This window comes from Catharus ustulatus, chromosome 5 (assembly GCF_009819885.2).
Source record: "Catharus ustulatus isolate bCatUst1 chromosome 5, bCatUst1.pri.v2, whole genome shotgun sequence".
Taxonomy (NCBI): domain Eukaryota; kingdom Metazoa; phylum Chordata; class Aves; order Passeriformes; family Turdidae; genus Catharus; species Catharus ustulatus.
Genome location: NC_046225.1, coordinates 64,376,695 through 64,396,533, shown reverse-complemented (window position 1 = coordinate 64,396,533; position 19,839 = coordinate 64,376,695). Strand labels below are relative to the sequence as shown.

The 19,839-nt window shown below is 41.7% G+C and overlaps 1 protein-coding gene across 5 annotated transcripts in view; it reads right to left on the bottom strand.

Annotated features, from left to right (window-relative positions):
- The window catches only part of SORCS2 (sortilin related VPS10 domain containing receptor 2), a 594,699-nt gene that overhangs the window by 535,775 nt on the left and 39,085 nt on the right, over window positions 1–19,839 (bottom strand). For 4 of the 5 annotated variants that reach the window (XM_033061452.2, XM_033061450.2, XM_033061453.2 and 1 more), the window contains exon 1: window positions 10,872–10,987. The exons of the other annotated variant lie outside the window; for it this stretch is intronic. In XM_033061452.2, the coding sequence (XP_032917343.1) occupies window positions 10,872–10,901 (30 nt within the window). In that variant the 5' untranslated portion in view covers window positions 10,902–10,987. Of the gene's footprint in view, window positions 1–10,871; window positions 10,988–19,839 lie in introns of those variants that run through there. 5 annotated transcript variants of the gene reach the window in all.

Sequence of the window (19,839 nt, the reverse complement as noted above, 5' to 3'; positions counted from 1 at the left end):
TATGGTAGTCTGATATCAGTCATCTTCCTATCAAGGGTTTTTAAATCAAGAAATGGAACAGAGGGCACAAGGTGCTTATATAATAAATTTTAAAATTCTCTCTTAGGGTTTTCCAGGAGCAATGAGATTATTAAATGGTTCAAAGTCTTCTAAACGAAGCCCATTTTATAAAAAAAAACCCATCTGGTTTAAAGCAGTTGGAAGAGGAGGAAGAAAGGAAGGAAGGAAAATAAGATCTTGTTAGTGGCCCTCAGTGCTCTGCCCAGTAGCTCTTGAGAGATGCTGCAGGAAGATGAACATATGTATTTCATTATGAACTGGAACTGAAAATATGTTCTGTGAGCTACATCCTACAACTTTTAAGCAAAGGTGCCTAATTCAGCCTATATGCAGGGAATATGTTCCTGCTGCATCTTACTTCACAGAAGCTGACAGGAACCAACAACTTAATCAGTGAATCAGAAAGTGGGTTTCACAGAGCTACAAAAATTCTGTTCAGCTGACATGCAACACATTTTTTTTGCTTCTCTTCTTTACAGTGGTTTTAGACTATGTTAAATAATAGTATCTGTGACCTGAGAGTAATTTAGTACATTGATAGTAGGCTGCTTGCTCCAAAAATATGGACACTTTTGCTCTAGCCACACATCCTCTTCCCTCCTGCATGTGCTCAGCAGCAGCTTGGTGGATATCACATACAAAAGATGAAAGTAGAAGCTCTGGATTCTTTCATATTTGTTTTTCCTATCACCTGGGAAACTACAAAAAGAAGAGAATCAGATCCCAGCTGACTCCGCCAGTACGGGCCTCCCTCATCTAGGGAGAAGGAAAAGCTCAGAACCACTAATAGTAACAGCTGCCCAATTTTCTATCCCAAGCACCAGCACAGTCAAGGGCAACCAGAGAGTTCACTGTCAGTCCTCTGTAATCTGTCACTGGTGCTCAGGACACAGCTCTCACTCTGAAGCCACCCTACTCCCAGCATAAATGTTTTGCATAGTTTCTGTTCATCTCGTACTTCTCACTCAGAGCAAAGAATATGTTTCAAGACTGCTCTCAAGGCAGCTGAGACCTTTCCACATACTTGCCATTTTGTGGTTGGGCAACAGGCAGGGAAACACAGGAAACCACTGATTTAAAGCCAAACAAATTAGCAAAATAAGAAATGGCCTTTTACATCAAATGCTCAACTTTAATGAACTCCTACTGCCTGTGAGGAAGCATCTGTGCTTGAGAGAAGAAAGCTTTTTTTCTATGCTCTAATCTTATGAAATACTACAATACTGAAGATTCCAAAGCCCTATGCACTAGTGCGGGTTACAAGACTAAAATGAGAGAGGTCAGAAGGAATAAAGTTCACTTTGCACATGCACAGAGCAGTGTATTGCAGCCACATCTAATGTGAACCTGTACTACTCTCACCAGGGCCCCACAAAGTGCTCAGGAAAGCACAGAGGGAACTTAAAGACAGAAGTTTACTGACACCAACCTGCCATGGAATAGGATACTGGGGATTCTTTAGTTAAGAATCATCAAGATTAGAGCCTCTAAGTACAAACACACAAATGCATAGGAAATCCTAAAAATCTGATTTTGACTTCCTTTTCCACTAGGAAGATCACTGCAAGTTGAGGTGAGATGAGCACAAGAGCATCAGTCTTTCTGTGACACCCAATTGCTCCAGCAGTACAATGTGCTTCAGCATCACCAAGCCAAGTCTGCAGGAATTTCCAGGCATTTGCTGCCAGAAATCTCCCCAGAATTGACCTCATGAGCTCTGTACCAGGCTGATTGTTAGAGCATTGCTCATGTGCATGACATCCATTTGGATCCCCATTGACTGGTGGTGGTAATTGAAGTAAAGATCTCTGTACCTAGAAAGTAATCCACTAATCCACCTGTTGCTGGCACATGCTGCTTTTGTTTGGTTTATCTCTGTTTGTATATCTCATCCATGGAGCCCTTCAAAAACCATGCATAAAACAGAGCAGCCCATACTAAAGGGGCTCACCAGTTCCCTCGGGGCTATACTCTTGTCTCTACCTATGTTAACACTGGTGCTTCCTTAGGCTGAACACCCAAAACAATTGCTGGGAGCATAAAACAAGAGCTCAGAGAAGCGTATTCTGCTGTCCATAAATGGCAAGATTTAATGAGGGCTGCTGCAGATTTAGATGTGTTCGACTTCACAAACAGTTCCAATCCTCTGAAAAGACCAAGTTATAAGGTATCTTTGCTAGCAAACACAAAAAAATATCTTATTGCACCCCTTGAGGATTTTATGGCTACCTACTACTCTGATACAGTTGTGTTTTCAGTGAAGAAACAACTATTTCTTCAGAATCAGTCATATTTACCACTGTGAAACAGTGCCAAAAGCTCAAAGAGTGATTCTAACACACTCCTCTCACCCTCCAGCTCCATCCCCTTGGGCATCTGCCTTGCAGTGACAATTGCTGGTGGAGGGAAGCACGGGAATGCATTAATCGTAAACAGACTTCTTCACCACCTGAGAAAAGCAACATTTCTCCCCCATAGCTCAGCTAGGGAGGCCAAGCTGCACACTGGTAAAATTCACAGGTGGAACAGCTCGATTCTCAGTCCTCATCATCATTATTTATTTATTTATTGGTATTACACAGCAGCTAAATGCTACCAACTCAGAGCAGAACCCCAGCACACATCTTGCTCATACAATGCAGGGGGAAAACTTTCCTGGGCACTTTCAGTTCAGAGGCCAGACCAGAGACAGCTACTGTGATAAAAATAGTGTTTTCACAAAGTGTAGCTTGCCATCTGCTAAAACTTAACACAGTGGCCAGTAAACATGGGCCTGCTGCTCCACAGGAGTAAGGACACATCACAGGGGTTGGTGCTCCCAAATCCGCTGCTGCAACACTCGTGCAGATTTACTGAGCCTCTAGTGACAAAGAAACAAAGTCCATACAGTGAATGGGGAGAAAAAAATTAAATACATCCACTTCATTAACTAGAACAAACTTCTAGCAATGTTACTGCACAGAAACCACAAAAAACAGTCTTTTTTTGCTAATGACCAAATTATTTCAGTGTTTTTTATGACTTCCCTTAAAAAAAAACCGAAAAAACCAAAAAACCAAAACTATTTACTGTTCTGTGATTTTCTTTTTAGGAAAACAGTTAATCATGAGAGTGATTAGAAGAATGTCAGAAATTAACAATCATCTATGTGTGCAAGTACATTTCTAAAAATGTGCCTGTCAGATACACAATAGACAGCTACTGTTATATCTAGGTACTCTCCTATCCAGATGGGGTAATTAAAGATCTAGAAAGGTGAGCTAGGAAAGAAAACTTCTAAGATCAAAATAAATGTTATTCAGAAAAATAATTATTAGTCTACAAGAGCAGAAAAAGTACAAACATTGAGAAAGAAACACAGTTGTTTCATTGAACTTCTTAACAAATGCAGAAAAATCATATTAAATACAGGTTAAGTTTCACGGATACTGTTTTTAGTCACATAATCTTCAGACTGTTCAATGATCTTGCAGTGTCAGAGTCTAGGCATTTAAATTAAACTGGACTACACATTAAAAGGAGCCTGATCAAAACAAACATCAGAACAAGCAGACAAGTTTGCATGACCTGTGAGAGTCTTTTCTTCTCTAATTCCTGGGCTGTACTGTCAAAGGAACAAAGAAATCACAGATGTGATTTTCTATAGTCCTGTCTCTTTTAGGTGTTATGGTGATAACCATTACTTTAATATCAAAGTGCAAAGCTAATTTTTAGGCAAAAGCCATCCTAAGAGATAGAGAAGTACTATTATTCTCACCTTGCAGGTAGAAAACTGCAAAATCACCTATGTAAGGCAAGTGGTATTTCAGAAGATACTGGTGAGGTAACTGGCAAAAAGTTCTTTGGCACCACTATTCAGCTTCAACTTAATCCAATAGCTGTTAATTTGGAGCCTCTTGCTCTGTCTCTGGCCAAGCCTTAAATTTCCCCTGGACATCACCTGCACCTCAGCTCTTGCTTAGAGCTCTCAAACGTGGTGATGGGGCTATGCAGAGCATCACCAGCTCTGCCAAGGGCTCTCAGTCCTGCAGGACAGCAGCACCTCAGCATCTCTCCTCTTCCCACAACAGCCTCATCCAGGGCTGATGACATCCAATAGGATTTGTAAGCCCAGCACTTCTCTACTCATCACTAAAGTACCCAGATGTACCCAGCTTTCTCAAGCACGTCTGTTAAGATTGTCAGGGATCAATCCAGAGACCATCCCCATCTCCTTCTTACTGCAGAAATCCCAGCTTAGACTTAATGGTTGAATCCTAGAATCACAGAATGATTTGTCTGGAAGGGGCCATAAACCAATCCCCCTGCCATAGGCAGGATACCTTCCACTAGACCAGGGATCTCAAAGCCCCATCCAGCCAGGCCTTGGACAGCTCCAGGGATGGAGCACCCACAGCTTCTCCAGGCAACTTTTTCCAGTGTCTCACCACCCTTGCAGTGGACAATTTTCTCCTTCCTAAAGAAGGAAAGCACAGCAAAGGATCCAATCAATTATTTCTTTAAAAGTGGTTTTGTCATTGGTGATGTTAGCATTTTAAATTCTTATTACTGGGACAGGGGGTTGGGAATGGGAATGTTTGGTAGGGAATGTGAGACTTTGAGAATAAAAATGCTGAAGATGTTGCAGGCTATAAAGTTTCATTCTGAGCTACAGTAAGAAGTCATATACTGCAGAATACTTTCAACCTATACTTTCTGCTTTTGCATAAATGAAGCTGAGTTTTCAGAACACAGAAGGATCTCATTTGATTGTACTGCAGATTCTCTCTCCTTTATGTGAAGAACCTTTGGTCTTAACTGACACGACCATAAAATATTATATTTGGACAGGCAAAGGACTTGGCATAAAAGCTTCTGTAATCTGGGCAGTTTCACATTTTAAATTCATAAGGTGGTCCATACCTTACAGAGCTTCCCATTTTAGCAGAACAATTACTGTTTTTATGAAAAGCTCATTTTCCCCTTCCATTCTTTCAAAAAGGATCTACTACTCTATGGAATTTGAATAAAGTCAAAATGAATGTCCCCAATTCTTTCTCCAAAGATCTATATCACTAGATTTCTAAGACCGTCAAACTTGAGAAGAATGCATTATTTTCCAACTGTGATACATGAAATGCTATGCCCAGCCTAAACACATCCCTTATGATTGCTTTGTTTATCATGCATGTGTACACGCACTGCACATCAGCAGTATCAGAGGGAGGATTTCAATCTGGTGTCTCTCTAGAGTGTACATTGCTAAATTTCCCTCTTAGATTTAAACTGAGCTCATCCCAACATCAGCACAGTAATACTGCTAACAGATAATGCCAGTCAAACCGGCAAACCAGGAAAAACCAGCTATGGCTGCAGGTATGGAGGGCTCATGGAGGAGGACTTTGAAGCATGCTTGAAATACACATTTACTAATTAAAGTATGTATCAATTTTAAGTGTCTACTTAGGGGATGAGAAGAGGTGCTATCTCTTTCCTTTAGCAGCTGGAATTTGCTGAAATGTGGATAGAGCTCAGCAGGCAGCAATATGACTTGCAGCCAGATGTAAGGCTGGTATAGAGGGAAAACAGCAGCTGGTAGAAGCAAAGAGATGAAGTAAGACAGAAACTTTATACTATTAAAAAAGAAAAAGGAAAAAGAAATTTTAAACTCCTGAGTTACTCCAATCAGATTTAAATCATTCTGTTTTCCACATGGAATTCTGCTGTTTCATTCAAATATGATTATTGGGTTTGGTTTCTGTTTGTTTTTATAATCACACTATCATCTCAAGGAATTTTAAGAAAAACCCTCCCTATGGGAAATCTACTTTTCACTTTGCAATATATCTGCCATTTATCAAAGGTCTGAGCTGTCAGGATTTTTGACCTCATGCTCCCTTTAGTTTCATAAAACGTAGTCTGACTACTCTGCAGAAACACCACCCAAACCTTACCACAAATGGACTTTAGCCCGTGTTTGCATAGATAACTACATTTCCCATTACAGGTACTGCTACAGTAATGTTGAAGTCAATGCTTTTTATAGTTTTCCTCACAATTGATTGCAAACTGAACAAAACAGAAATCCCAGTAAATAAAATATCTGCCAGAAGAATACATGTAGTGTAGTGATCACTAACCTCCACAAATCATATATGATGGAGTAAGTTTCTAAATCAAACAAAGCATCTGTACATCAAATATAGACAAGTCAGGATCAGCAGACGTTTTTGTGTGTAGCAATATCTGTAGACATGCAATAAATCTTCCTTTCTGGTAAGTCGCTGCTTTTTAGGAGTAAAAAATTTTTAAAAAATTAAAATTTATGTGGATATTTATATTTATTTTCCATAACAAACATGTTTATGGGGGATCATGACATCAAGTTACTGGACAAATAAGCGCCTGCATGGACTTAATATTTTGACAACAAACAAAAAAAGGAAATACTGGCACCATGAAACTGCAGACTTGGAAGTAGCTGGCCGAAGTCCTGTTCACACTACTTTAGCAGTCTGCACACAGCATGAAGAGCAGTCCCTGAATCAAAATCATTTGTGAATACCAGTCCCATTCTCCCCCTATTTCTGCTTTGGCTTTGATTTTTTATTTTTTTTAAATTGGTTAGTATGAATGCAGAATGGGAATTCTTCAAGAGGGTCAAAAAGAATAGTTTTGCAAACAAAGTTGTTTATGTAGTACCAAAAAAAAAAATAAGCTCCTGGGATGACTAAGGTCTCTCCAAAGGAAAACCAGGATTTTTAAAAGCTGTCAGGAATTTATTAGTTTTCACCCAAATCACAAAGGTTTGCATATTTTTAGCAAATCTGGGCACATGCATATTTAGCTTAACACACTAAGGGCTATTCTTTTAGCATGCTACCTGTACATATTCCAATTCTCAGTGTTATTTATCCGTTACACGGATGGCAATTACATGCACCCTTCCCACAGTAAATGGTGTGTTGCACCACCCACCTGCCATGTCTCCAGTTTATGATATTTTAAGACTGGCAGGAAAATTAGTTCCACTTGCATGAGCCTTTGTTTGAAAGTAAGACCACACAACAGCTTTCTGTGGGCAGAGGGGACAGAGAGCAGAAATACTAATTGCAGGAATTCGCTAACCGGATACATTCTTCTGTGACAAGTACTGGCTTCGCAAGACCTGTATTACCAGTGATGGTTTTGACTACACATCCCTCTGCAAAGAAAGGTTGGGGAGTGCTTCTTGTATATAAGATTTGCAAATGATTCTTAGACTACAAAATCAAGTAACAAGGACACAAAGTGAGAAGCAATTTGCCTGTCTCCTGCTACAGCTCTCTCTTGACAAAGCAAGGAATTGTACCCTGGTCTTCCCAGTGATTCAAGCCCACTTTACAATCCATGCAACCACATCAGTGTCCTCTGCTCTGCCATCAAAGCCACCATTTCTCTAACTCACCAAACTAACAGCATTACAAGAGGATAATAAGTAAACATCAGACTTCTACAGTACAGAAAAGAGGGAAGAGAGAGGATCAATTTAATTTATAGCCTCCTTAGTTTCTTTCAAGACGTCTGATACAACCAAAAATCACATGTTCCTACTATTGCAGCACAGGATGATTTACACGATGCAAATTATTTTTCTAAAACTCCATATGCACATCAGCCTAACCTCTGCCCCTCTCACATTCATGTATTTGCCCTGGATCCACACATGAGTACTCCATGGCAGCACTTTCAATGAACTATTCATGCAGGTGAACATCCCTGAGAGATGCAGCCACCCCCTCTGCTTTTATAGTTATTTGTCTCTTCATCATGGAGCTCAAAGGAATAATCCTATTGCATATTTCTCCTTCATTTATTTTACTAGGTGAGGTGTTTAAGAGGATATGTGGTCATCTGGAGCTCATCACTGTCAAATTTTCAGCCATGCAGCTGTAAAGGGTAAAGCAACTAGTTTAGCTCCTTGGTTTACAAAGTGCTGAGTACCTCCAATGAGGTGCCAAATGTGCGTGGTGACACTTTCAGATTGCTGAGTGACTCCTGAGGTTCACAGGGCCTGATCCAAAACCCCACAGTGGGAATGACAGCCCGCCCCTTGGCTACAATGTGCCCGGGACAGAAGAGAGCTTCAAGACTTAAGCCTGTGCTTCTAAGACAAGGAAAAACTTTCCATAGATTTAAGAACACAGAATACAGTGGTGGGTTTGAGAAGCACTAGATCATAGTATACCTGCCTCTAAACAACCCAGAATAATATAAATAAATACACATCTACTTAAACAAATGGACATGTTAGACTACTTAAAATGTTTGGGATAAGGTGCTTTTTTTCAGTTGTTTGAATATAACATACAAACATGCAGCAAAATTCTCTCCAATCCCCTTCAGCCCATTCTGTTTCCTTTGAGTATAATGTATTTCTTCCACTCCTTAAAAAAACAATAAAGAAAAAAAAAAGATTCTATGAACTGTCTTTACAAATCATTTTTCTGTGGAAGCCTTCGTTAAAATCAGCTCTTCTCGTGGAAGCATGCAATGAAACAAAGCTAATTAACAAGAAAAGAAGGTGAAAAAAATGCTGACAGTCATACTGTAAAACATCCAGTGCAAAGACTGGCTGCTTTCATTTGGGTTAAGGCAGAAAAGTCTTTCATTAACAGGTCACTTGCTCAAATACAGTCTTGCTTGACAGTAATCACCTGATGGCAGGCAGAGTAAGCATCATACTTTGTGAGGAACTCCGCAAAAGTATTTTTTATTGAAGGTATAAATAATGTACAGAACGTCTGCAGGCATCCTGCAATACTGAATTAGTAGATAGCAACTAATCAAACAAAAAAAGAGCTAAGTTGCAGCAAAGACTGTAATGACTTTCATCTCTTCTGACAGTTGCCATTTATCTTTGCTTTTGAAGAGACTACGTGGTAGTATTCTAGTAAGTGAGCTGTAGCATACTGTGAAAAAATAATAACATTTTAGCAATACAAGCCCTCACTGCAGCATCTGTTATTAAATCTTTGCAGAGAGGCGAGGCGAGACCGCTAGTCATAACTGTGGATTAGCAAGGTTCTACTATATTCATTTTAGAGTGCAGAATGCTTTGCATGAAAGCTGTTACTTGCCTTCTATGTCAAAAAATGAACTTATGCCAACTTTTTAATATTGAATTCTTCAAGGAAGCTGTCCTAACAGCCTGCAAGCACTGTCCACAAAAAACGGCAGCAGTCTAATAGCAGAGAAATGGAGGAAGGACAGAATCAGAATAGCTGATGCTGCTGATTTGCAACACTTTCTTTTCACAGAAAATGACCATCATCTTACTTCCTTCCTGAGCAAATCAGAAACTGCCTTTGAAAGTGTCGAGCTTTATGATGCTGACTTCAACTCTGACACCTGATTATACAAGAGCATTAACATAAGCGCTCAGCATGCTCCAGGGAATCACTGCATCCTCATCAGTGGAGCCTTAGCAGCTCCACATCCTGGCTGACTCCCTAGCAAAACAGGCAAAAACCCAGGACTTCAGGTCCTAGAGAAAGGATGATAATTCACATACTTACGAGAAGTATAACACACACACTCTGAACTGAGCCAAGTTTAAGTAAACTTTATACTAAATTCACAAAGTTCAAGCAGAGTCAGAGCTTAGCTGAACTGTAGTTAAAACGCTCAAAAGATTTCCAGAAACACTAAAATCCTCCAGGAGAAAGTTCATCTTAAGCCTTCATAACGATATTTTCCTGACTACAAAGTTACAGTGCAAGGTGCTATGTAATATTTACCCATGACGCCCACTGTTATGATATAATGTTTCAGTGAAGAATAAATTAGAAGCAGCAAATCCCTGAAAGTACCGGTGCGAATACACAGCTATTAATGGATCAATACATAAAGAAGTGAAGACTAACTGAAACTGAAAATTAGTTTAAAAAATACTAGTGGCACCCACCGTGAGAACTGCTGTCTAAAACAGATAAAACGATAAAGGCAAGACACATTGCTTTAACCGTGAAAAGTTGTGAACACTGATGCTCTAATGCAGTACCACTGGTCCCAGCGCAAGATTTTCATGCACCGACGTGGCTGTGACAGCCCCCTCAGAAAGCTGCTGCTACTCCGGACCTTTGCGGGACGTCCCCACGCTCCTGCGGCGCCCGGCGGGGCCGTCCCGCTCTCCCACTCCTGCTGCTCGCATCACCTCCAACCCAGAGCTACGCTTTATTTCATTTTCAGTTTGTTTCGGGTTCTTCTTTCCCCGGCGCTTGAGGAGGCAGAGCGCGGCGCGGGGGAGATTACACGGGGATGACTGAGTCGCGGTGAATCGATTAAGCCTCGACAATTTAATCTGGGACTTCATGCGGGGTTGGAGGAGAAAATCCCCGCACCGCAGCTCGTCCGTGCCCCTCCTTTACCCGGATACCCCGGCACGGACGCGGGGGCACGCCGACCGCACACGGACACCGCCTCGCCGGTCCGGAGCTAAGCCTCCCTCCTCCTCCTCCTCCTCATCCTCGCAGCGCGCACACCGCGCACCCGGCGCCTCTGCAAGATGCGCGCTCGCAAACTTTCCAAACTTCTGGGGAAGTGCCGAGGGGTACGCGGGGTCGGCCCGACCGCGGCGGCGCTTCGCCCCCGGCGGCACCTCACCGTGAGCAGCACCCTGAGCGCTGCCCGCGGGGACTCCGCGCCCCGGGCCGGCCAGCGGGAGGCGGGAGCAGCGCGCTCCGGCCGCACCGAGGCAAGCGGAGCGCAGGTTGCTCCCCGCAAGTTGGAAAAGCAAAGCGACGGCAAGGGCAGGGACCCCAAACCCCGCCCGCACTGCCCCTCGCACTCACGCTGCTGTTCTCGCCCGTCCAGTGCACCATCGCCTGGTTGTGAGACGCGTCCCCTTTCAGTACGAAGGAGGTGCTGATGAGGGAGACCTGCTCCCGGCCGGCCGCCAAGGATGCTCTCCTGGAGCGGCCGCTCCCCGCCGCCGCCCCGCCGCCGCCCCGCGCCTCCGGCGGGCTGCGCGCCCCGCGGGTCAGGGCTACGGGGCGCGGGCGGCCGCAGGGCTCCGCGCAGCGCGGCGCGGCCGCGGCGCCCAGCAGCGGCGGCAGCAGAAGCAGCAGCAGCAGCAGCAGCGGCGGCGGCGGCAGCCGGGCAGCCCCGCGCGGAGCGGCAGCGGCGGACACGCGTGGCCCGCCGTGCGCCATGGTGGCTCTCCGGCGTGGTAGTGACAGGCGGGGAGGTGGCGGGGAGGGAGGGAGACACCGCGGCGGAGGGCGGGGGCGGGGGAGGGCTGTAACCGGAGCGGGGCTCAGCAGCAGCGCCGTGCGCGGGGCTGCGCGCCCAGCCGGGGCGGCGCCGCCATCTGCTGGTCCGCGCCGAAACGCCGGGCGGGCTCCGGCAGTCACGGACACGGGCACGGGCATCGCGCCCCGCGGGAGTCTCTCGGTGCCGGCGGAGCCCCGACGCTTGTGAACTTTCCCGCACAGCTCCGGGGAGAGGCTTTCCGAGAGCGCCCGAGCAAGACCCACGGAGCCTCGCGGGGCGGGTGCGCTGCAGCCCGAGGGGCGCTGGCGGCGAGCACCCACCGCTGCCTCTTTGGACACGAGGGATGGCCTTGGCTTGGCCGCCCGTCCCAGGAGGCTGCAGTGGTCAGAAGGGCTGTGTGGTCAGAAGGGCTCTGTGGAGCTGAGGAGCAAATGAAGCCGGTGAAAAAATACTATTCCTATCATTAAGATAAGCACTTCCATGGGGAAAAGGACCCTGTCCACTCTTCTGCCCCATAGCTCCTAGGAGGCACCAGGCTCATCACCTGCATTGTCCAGGGCCAACTGCTAATCCGTTTTGCCCGCTGTGGGGACGTGTGCCTTGTAATTTGGGATTGATCCATGGCAGCCCCAAGAAATGCTCTCCTGGCGTGGTCACAGCCAGGAGGGATGATGACTGGACCTGTGCAGGGTGCCATCACTCAACTGGCAGGTGAAGTGGTGGAAGAAGATTCAGCCACCACAGCTGGAGTGCTCTTCCTGCTTCACTGCAGTGTGCTGTGCAACTGTGAATAAATTGGGACTTATGAAGCAGTTTGCCTCACATGCTGTGAAAAAGGCACAGGTTAGAAACCCAGAATAACTGAGGTTGGCAGGGACCACTGGAGAAGTCCAGGTTCAACCTGCTGCTCAGTCCAGCTGAAGCTGAATCTAACTTCACAGTAAGATACTCAGGTCTAAATTTAAGAAAACAAGTTTGAAAGACCATTGTGGAAAGTAGTGACTCCAGGTATAGGCACCCAACAGAAGAGATCTGGGCTGGTTAAACCAAGGTGAGTAAAGTTAATAAACCAGCTTTAGCTGTAATCTGCCTTTACCCTAATGGCCTAGAAAATTAGGATTACAAAGGCTTTTCTAGGAAGATTAATAGAAAAAATAGTATCCACTGGTTTAACTGTACCATTTACAGGCCCATGATGACTACGACAGTGACCTAAAGTGACCTGGTTATACCAAATTTGTGTAAAAATTACTTTCAGCAAGCTATATGATTATGTATTAGCTATACACCTTCAGTGCTAGGAGACCTATGGTAACCTGCCCTGTTATTACTGCAATAGCTTGAACTAGAAGACAGTTTCAAATTCAGGGTGACTCTATATTTCGAAAGAAATGCAGAATAAAAATTTAAATAGTATTTTTTTAAATCACTTTTTGTCTGCAGATCCCAATAAAATCCTCTTTCAGAGTTCCAAGCACAGCCCCCCAAATCTCAAAACAACCTCTGTTCAGTCTTCCCCCTTCATCCTCCAGTACAGTGTCTGAACCAAAAGAAGATATTGGCCCTTATCTAGGAGTCTCCAGATGCCAGTTATGGAGATTCTTTTCCAAACACCCTGCCAACAGGTGCCCAGGCAGTGACAGAAACTCAGGCAGGTAGCACCATATGACCCAGGTCACCAGTAGCTGCCTCTGGGACTCTTGAAGGTGCCATGTATCAAATTCATTTCTGAAGTATATCTTCTGTAAAGAGCAAGTTAATTTTTGGTCTCAGTTCTTGATTCTGGAGACATTAGCAAAAGCTCAGAAGTCCTAGGAGAAGCTATAGGGAGCTGTCTAAGGGAGGTGAAACAGGAGCATGAGACAAGACTGAGCCTGGCTTTGCATCCATTTAGTTTTCTCACAGTGTCTTATCCCTCTGAAACACTACCCTTGTAAAGCAAAAGCCACCTGGGTTTAAGTGAGCAGAAAGCTGATTTTCCAGACAAAACCTTCTTGACTCTTGTAAACTGGTCTCAACAACAGCTGTGGTCTAACACTTGTTTGAATCACTGCTGTTCAGGCATGTTCTTTAGGGACACAGAAGTTGGGCAGTGATTCAACAGTTCACAGAAGACACACAAGCAGAAAGTGATTCCTGTTGGAATAACAGTTCCATACTGAGTGAGTCACCTTCCATCTTTTGCACCTCTGCACAGAGAGGAACAAGAGAAAACACATAATGCCAAATTGTTAAGAAGACATTGACCAAGCACAACTGTATCAACCGAAATGACCTGAAAGGATCATTTGCCCATTATTAGGAATACAATAATTTTGACTCTTACCTCATGGTCTATCTCCTGTGTAACTGTGGTGATTACCCACAGTTTGCAGAATAACCTAAAATTATTCAGAAGAGATGGAAGGGCCCAAGTCCCTACATGTTAAAACTAGCATTCAAAACCTAATACTTCATCTGAATAAATGCATCTGGACTTTGTCATGCTCATCCATTTCACATTCACCATGGTGTTTGACAGGTTGGGCTCCCATGAGCAGCAGCAAAGAGATGGTGACATCCACATTCCTAAGAGTCAAGCTCTCTGTATCTGTCAGTTACTGACACTTCCCATAATGAGACTTTAAAAGGAAAAGAAAACTAAGCAGTTGTTCCAGAACTGATGAAGCCTGGCTTCCTCCAGCCTTGCACCTTATGGCCAACTGCAAGGTCTGCTCGAGTCTTTCCCTGTTATCAGAATATCTTTTCCATGATTTTCACAGGAACCTAGCAAACCCACTAATAAGGTTCTCCTTGTCTGCCCAATCACCAAACTCGCCATTTATTTTTGTAATCATCCCCAGTTTGCCAATTTAGTTGAAATTGTCTTAAGGGTTCAGAAGACTCTGATCAAGGTGGATGGACAGATCCACAGACCAGTGAATCACTCACTGACAAGGACTAAGCAAGCCTTTTATTCTTAGGCAAGTTAATTAAATATTTCACCTAAAGAATGTCAAAGCTGAGAGAAATTGATGTAATTCTTATGTATGAATTGTAAGATATGGGAACATGGGGATGAATCACTCAACCTACAACTGTACTTGTCACTAATTGAATCCCTTAGTATCAGGCTTTTAAGAGGTCAAGGATTTGATGGAACCCAAAGTAACTTCTCTCATTTTCCCTTCTTTAGAGATTATCATAACCAAGACAGATGTGTGGGCAACATTGTGAAAATCGTTGCAACATCTATTGTCTCTGCCACTTAGTGAAAGGCTTTTGCCTGGCTTCTTCAATGGCTGTTGAAGCTGGTTTTACATCAACCAGATTAATACATACTTACCAAATATTGCAATCTAATAAAGAACGCATATTTAATATATCAGTAATTCACAATAATAAAATGTATCTCTAGACAAGAGATGCTGTAGAAACAATACCTATATGGCATTACTTCACTGTGGTGCACACTTAATGACAGTAGAGTTTCAAAATATGAGTATCAAGCAGATTGGATGAGAATGCTAAGGTTTGCAAAACTAGAAAAGAAGCTTCATTATATAACTCCCATTAACACATTAAAAGTCCTGTAGCTAAGTCACCTAAGAGACAAAATGATGTCTTTATTTTGTCCAAAGTCAGGTGACTGTGTCACAGGTCAGAGCCCAGCTGTCTTAGGTACTGTACAAAAAGAGAAACAAAGTTTGATCCAGCTTCCATCCACAGTGTTTGGTTATGCAAAGGACAATCTAGTCCAAAGCATGACCAGAATATTTAATTACTTCTTATTCTGTTGTGAGTATTCTAGGTGAAATGCAAACACAAGAGAACAGAAGTGCTACTGATTTTTATGGGTTTGTTAGCATCAAGGTTGCTAATAAAGGACAGACTAGAAAATACAATTTTGTCTCGAAAGCCCAAGCAAACTAAACAATGTAAGAGACCAACTCTGATATGTGAGGAGCTCTCCCAGTTTAAAATCTTGTTAAGAGTTGCCAAAAGGATGGTTTAGATTTAGTTTAAGGATTCCTAAAACAAAGAGGCTTCCCTAAATGTCTGTAATCTTTTATGTCTCTTATAAACTCTGGCTCAGCAAATACAAAGGAGCAGACAAAAAGATAAGTAAGTGAGTATCACAAACCTTTAAGCTCCTCCAGTCCCAGAACAGAAATAGAAAAGGCTTGGAAAACCAAGGCAAGTTTCTTCCTGCTAATGGCAGAACTATCAGTGTTATACTAATAACATTTACTTACGTTTTTACTGACTGTCAGATTAGATTAAAAGGCTTCAATTAACCCACTTAATTTTTACCACATTAATTTCTGATAAAATACTGGAAATATTACAGAAAGCTTCAAATTCTGCTCAGGTAGAAACCAAGATGCAGTGCTAATATTTCTTTTGCTTGCAAATAAAAAATGTTGATAACAATTTGTTGCATGTTTCACCCTCATAGCTACCTTAGGATGATAAATCAAGATGACAGCAGATGCACAATATGGTGGAAAATCACAGAATTACCCATTTAAGTATGCTCCTTATATATTCCTCTCTTTTAAAGGTTTATTTAAATTAATGCATCAAGGTGCATTTAGGACACCTTATTCTATTCATTAGATACAAAACAATTTCTGGTTACATTGTATTTATGTTGGCCACATCACTATGAGCACTGGGAGCTGCAGGTTTTTTGACAAAATGCTCATGCATGAAAGCAACTTTTTTTATCAAAATGCCCAACTCCAAAACACCTTATGATTCACTCTGACCCTATCATTACATAACAAGTTAATAAAGAGCAAAGCTTTACTTCCTCATTACTCAATTAACAAAACCCAAATGCTTTCTTTCTTCTCTGTTAAATGAAAATTATTATACATAATGCCATACCCATATACCAAACAGCAGAGCTTTTATTTAGCTATGTTTCTGAGGTTCCAAAATAATTCTTATTTGTACACTGTAACTACAAAAAAAAATAACCTTTCTATAGTCAACAAATGTGTCTTAACACTTTTCTCAGTAGTTGCTCCATTTGACAGAATAAAAAAACGAAGCAGGTGTCAGGTTGTTTTATTCTCATTAATTCATTGATACATTGCTGTCAGCAGCCAGCCCAGATGCCCACAGAAGAAAGCCTAATTAATAGGTAGCATTCCTTGTCACAAAGGAAAAAAAAACTCTACTTCTGTGGGAAGTTCTGAAGTCAAAAAAAGTGAGTAACTACCTTTGTTCTATGACGAACTGACTAAGCTACAAAGTACATGTTCAATTATCCTGTTCAAATTTGAACAATATAAAAGAGTGGATTTCAGTATAGTGTATTATCTGTGATTATTACAGAGAGTTCTCTCCAGGTATGGGTATACTAGCTGACATTCACTTATGAGAAAAAATTTAGAAGAGCTGTAAGTGGTTTATGGAAAAACTAAATAACTTCCAATTTTAGCAGTATCAAGTTAGCAAACAGCATGTACACAGAAAAAACTGACACAACCCCCCTTGGCCAATAGCCTGTAAACAGGCAGTCTCTGATTCAATCAAAAGTAATTGAGCAGCTCAGCACTTTTACTACTGAGTAGGTAAATATACATTATAATTTTGTTTAGTTCTAGCTCATAAAATAAAAGAGAAAACAACTCGTAAAATCACTGTCACTGAGAAAACAGGCTGACAATTAATACAAGCTGTCTTGATCTCATTAGGTTTTATCTTCTATCAATCAAAAGAAAAAAAAAAAAACAACTAACCTGTACACATTTGTTATGCCACAAAGCCTGAAACAGTGGCTTAGTCTGAAGCAGAAAATAAAAGGTGAAGTGCAATGTTGTTGTAGCTATTGTAAGATTATCTGTCTTCAGTCTTCATAATTTCTCATGAACAATTAATGAGCAGAGTTCTGGAAACATGAGAATTGGATTCATTGTCTACACCTTAAGATCTCACAAGAGAACAAAAAGTTTTTTGTTTATGTGGTCAGCTAGACTGTGGGAACTTGTTTTTCCCAGAACAGCTTTGCACTCGTGTGTTTTCTGCCCTAAAATTTCATGGAGCTTATTTGGCAAACTATGGAAAGTTGAGAAATATTTGGGTATTTAGATAATCACAATGTAATGTGAAGGATGTAATCCTCAGGTTTAGATTCAGCTTCATATTTGTCACTTAAGTTCATTTTATTTCAAGTATAATGTTAATGTCCTACCAACCACTTAAATTCTGATCTAATCTTAACAGCTCTTTTATCAATGTCATTTTTTAGTTTGCAATACAGTTGCATTTCTGAGAAACTGGTGTAAGAAAAATAAATATTAAGCTCACCTAAAATCAAACCATTCTAAATCAGTCTTAGTCTTTTGCAAAGTATCCAGAGCTCCAGCTGTGAGATCTGAAGACTGCATAAAGGCACCACTTTTCTAGGAGGAGATGTTCCCATCTGGCAGATGTTCAGTGGGAAGTCAGTATGACATGTTTACAGCTACCTCAGTCCCCTTGGATTCTTCATGGAAAGAGCTCAGCAAGGAATGCAGATGTGAGTAGGATCCACTTTATGGTTAATATGTTTTGACCATAGAGCAAATCCTTTCTACTGCAAGTGTGCAAGTTTAAGTGGGTGTGGGACTGGAACCTAACTGTGTGGTCTTGCATGCCTATTCCAAGGGATGGGGAGGGCTTTTGCTCTGAGTTTTCCAGGGAGTGTGCTAAATTTTGTCTCATGTCTGAGGTCTGCAGATACAGCACTGGTTGGTTCAAAGCCAAACCAAGAAAAATGAGAGGGTTTTCTGCAGAAGACATATTCAGCTAAAACATCATAGGAAAACACGCTCTTTTTAAGCTGTGAAATAGATTCACTTTAAGTAATAACCTTCAGTGACTTCTTTGAATAATTAACAGAACTGTACATTAATTTTATTAAGGTAGCATCTTCTTTTCTAAGCTGGCTTATTCTTTTTCATGTCCTTTTTTTTTACCTTGTTTGCTTGCTATAAAAAATTATGTGGTCATGGTGAATAGATAGAGATAAGTCTTTTTCCAAAAAAGGAAGTTACTAAAATAATGTAGCACTGTGAAAAATGTGTACTATCAGATGCCAGGGAACCTGACTGCCACACATTTTGGAGAAGATAATTAAAAAAAAAAAAAAAAAAGCTGCATGAGAAATAGTGAAAATTAAAGTAATAGAAACACAACAGGCAACTGGTGCCAATTCCTCTCCTACAAACTATTGTTTTTGAAAAGCAAAACAGCTGGAGGCAGATGTTTTATGTAAGTATAAGGCTGGAGGGCTTTGGAATCACGAGCTGGAGAAATACAGAGCACTTCACACTTTCCAAGGCACCCCTTATCAATTCCATTTCTCCACTCAAGCATTCATTTCCTTTAAGTCACTCCTGCTATGCATTTGAGCCAGTAAAACAACAACAAAAAAAACACCTGCCATATTTACAAAATATATATATTTTACAAATCTTGTTGTATGCACCAAGCCAGGTTACTTATATCAAGACACTATACAACTTTTCCCAAAGAAAAGGTATCTTTTGTTATTGTCCTATGAACACAGGATGATTCAACTACTTTAAGAAATACCAAACTGGTACATAAATATCATAATGTTTTGAACAGCCTTCTATAAATCCCATCATTGGTACCTCATATAAACACAAAGGATGAAAAGGTAAAGTATTTCTCTGCCTTTTTTTTTTCCTATGTGGTATTTTCACTCCAGTCCCAAATATTTGTGGTCCAATGTGAAGTTTCCTTTCACTCAGAATCTTGAAAGGCTAAATGTCTAAAAATGAAAGTAGTGATTTTCGATGCTCTTTGTTCCTAATTTCTAGGAAGAGCAATGAGAGCTATGAGCCCATTCAAAAAATGAATTTGCATTTAGAAATTTGGCATTAGTGGCTGTTTCAGTTTTCTTCAGAAATTATCAAAAACAGGGAAGCCTGGCAAACATTTATGTTTTTTCCATATTCCTGGTACATTGTTCACTTTGAACCTGGCAGTAAGTACCCTGTGAGTACGAGCAAATGTGCATCCATAGCAAACAATTCACTTGCCCAGAGAGGCTGAGGACTCTCCATCCCTGGAGGTGTTCAAGACCAGGCTGAATGGGGCTCTGCGTAACCTGGTGGGAGGTTCCCTGCCCACAATAGGGGGTGGAAATGGATGATCTTTAAGGGCCCTCCAACCCAAACCATTCTGTAATTGTAACACATAAAGCTTACAGAGTCACAAACAGGGGTCAAGAACTTAATTTTCATTTCGCATTATTTAAGACATTCACATGATTTTTCAATGTTTTAGTTTTTCTTTCATAATGCTGTGGCAGAAGGGTCTAGCATGATGATTCTCACCATCTTCTCCTGCCTGACTAAACTTGCAAAAGCATTTGGTGGTTATCACATTACTGGACTTGAGATGATTGCTTCTGCTTTTGAAATTATACTTAGAATCACAGAATTGTGGAATAGTTTGGGTTGGAAGGGATCTTAAAGATCATCTACTTTCGACTAGATGCCATGGGCAGGGAACCTTCCACTAGATCAGACTGCTCAAAGCACC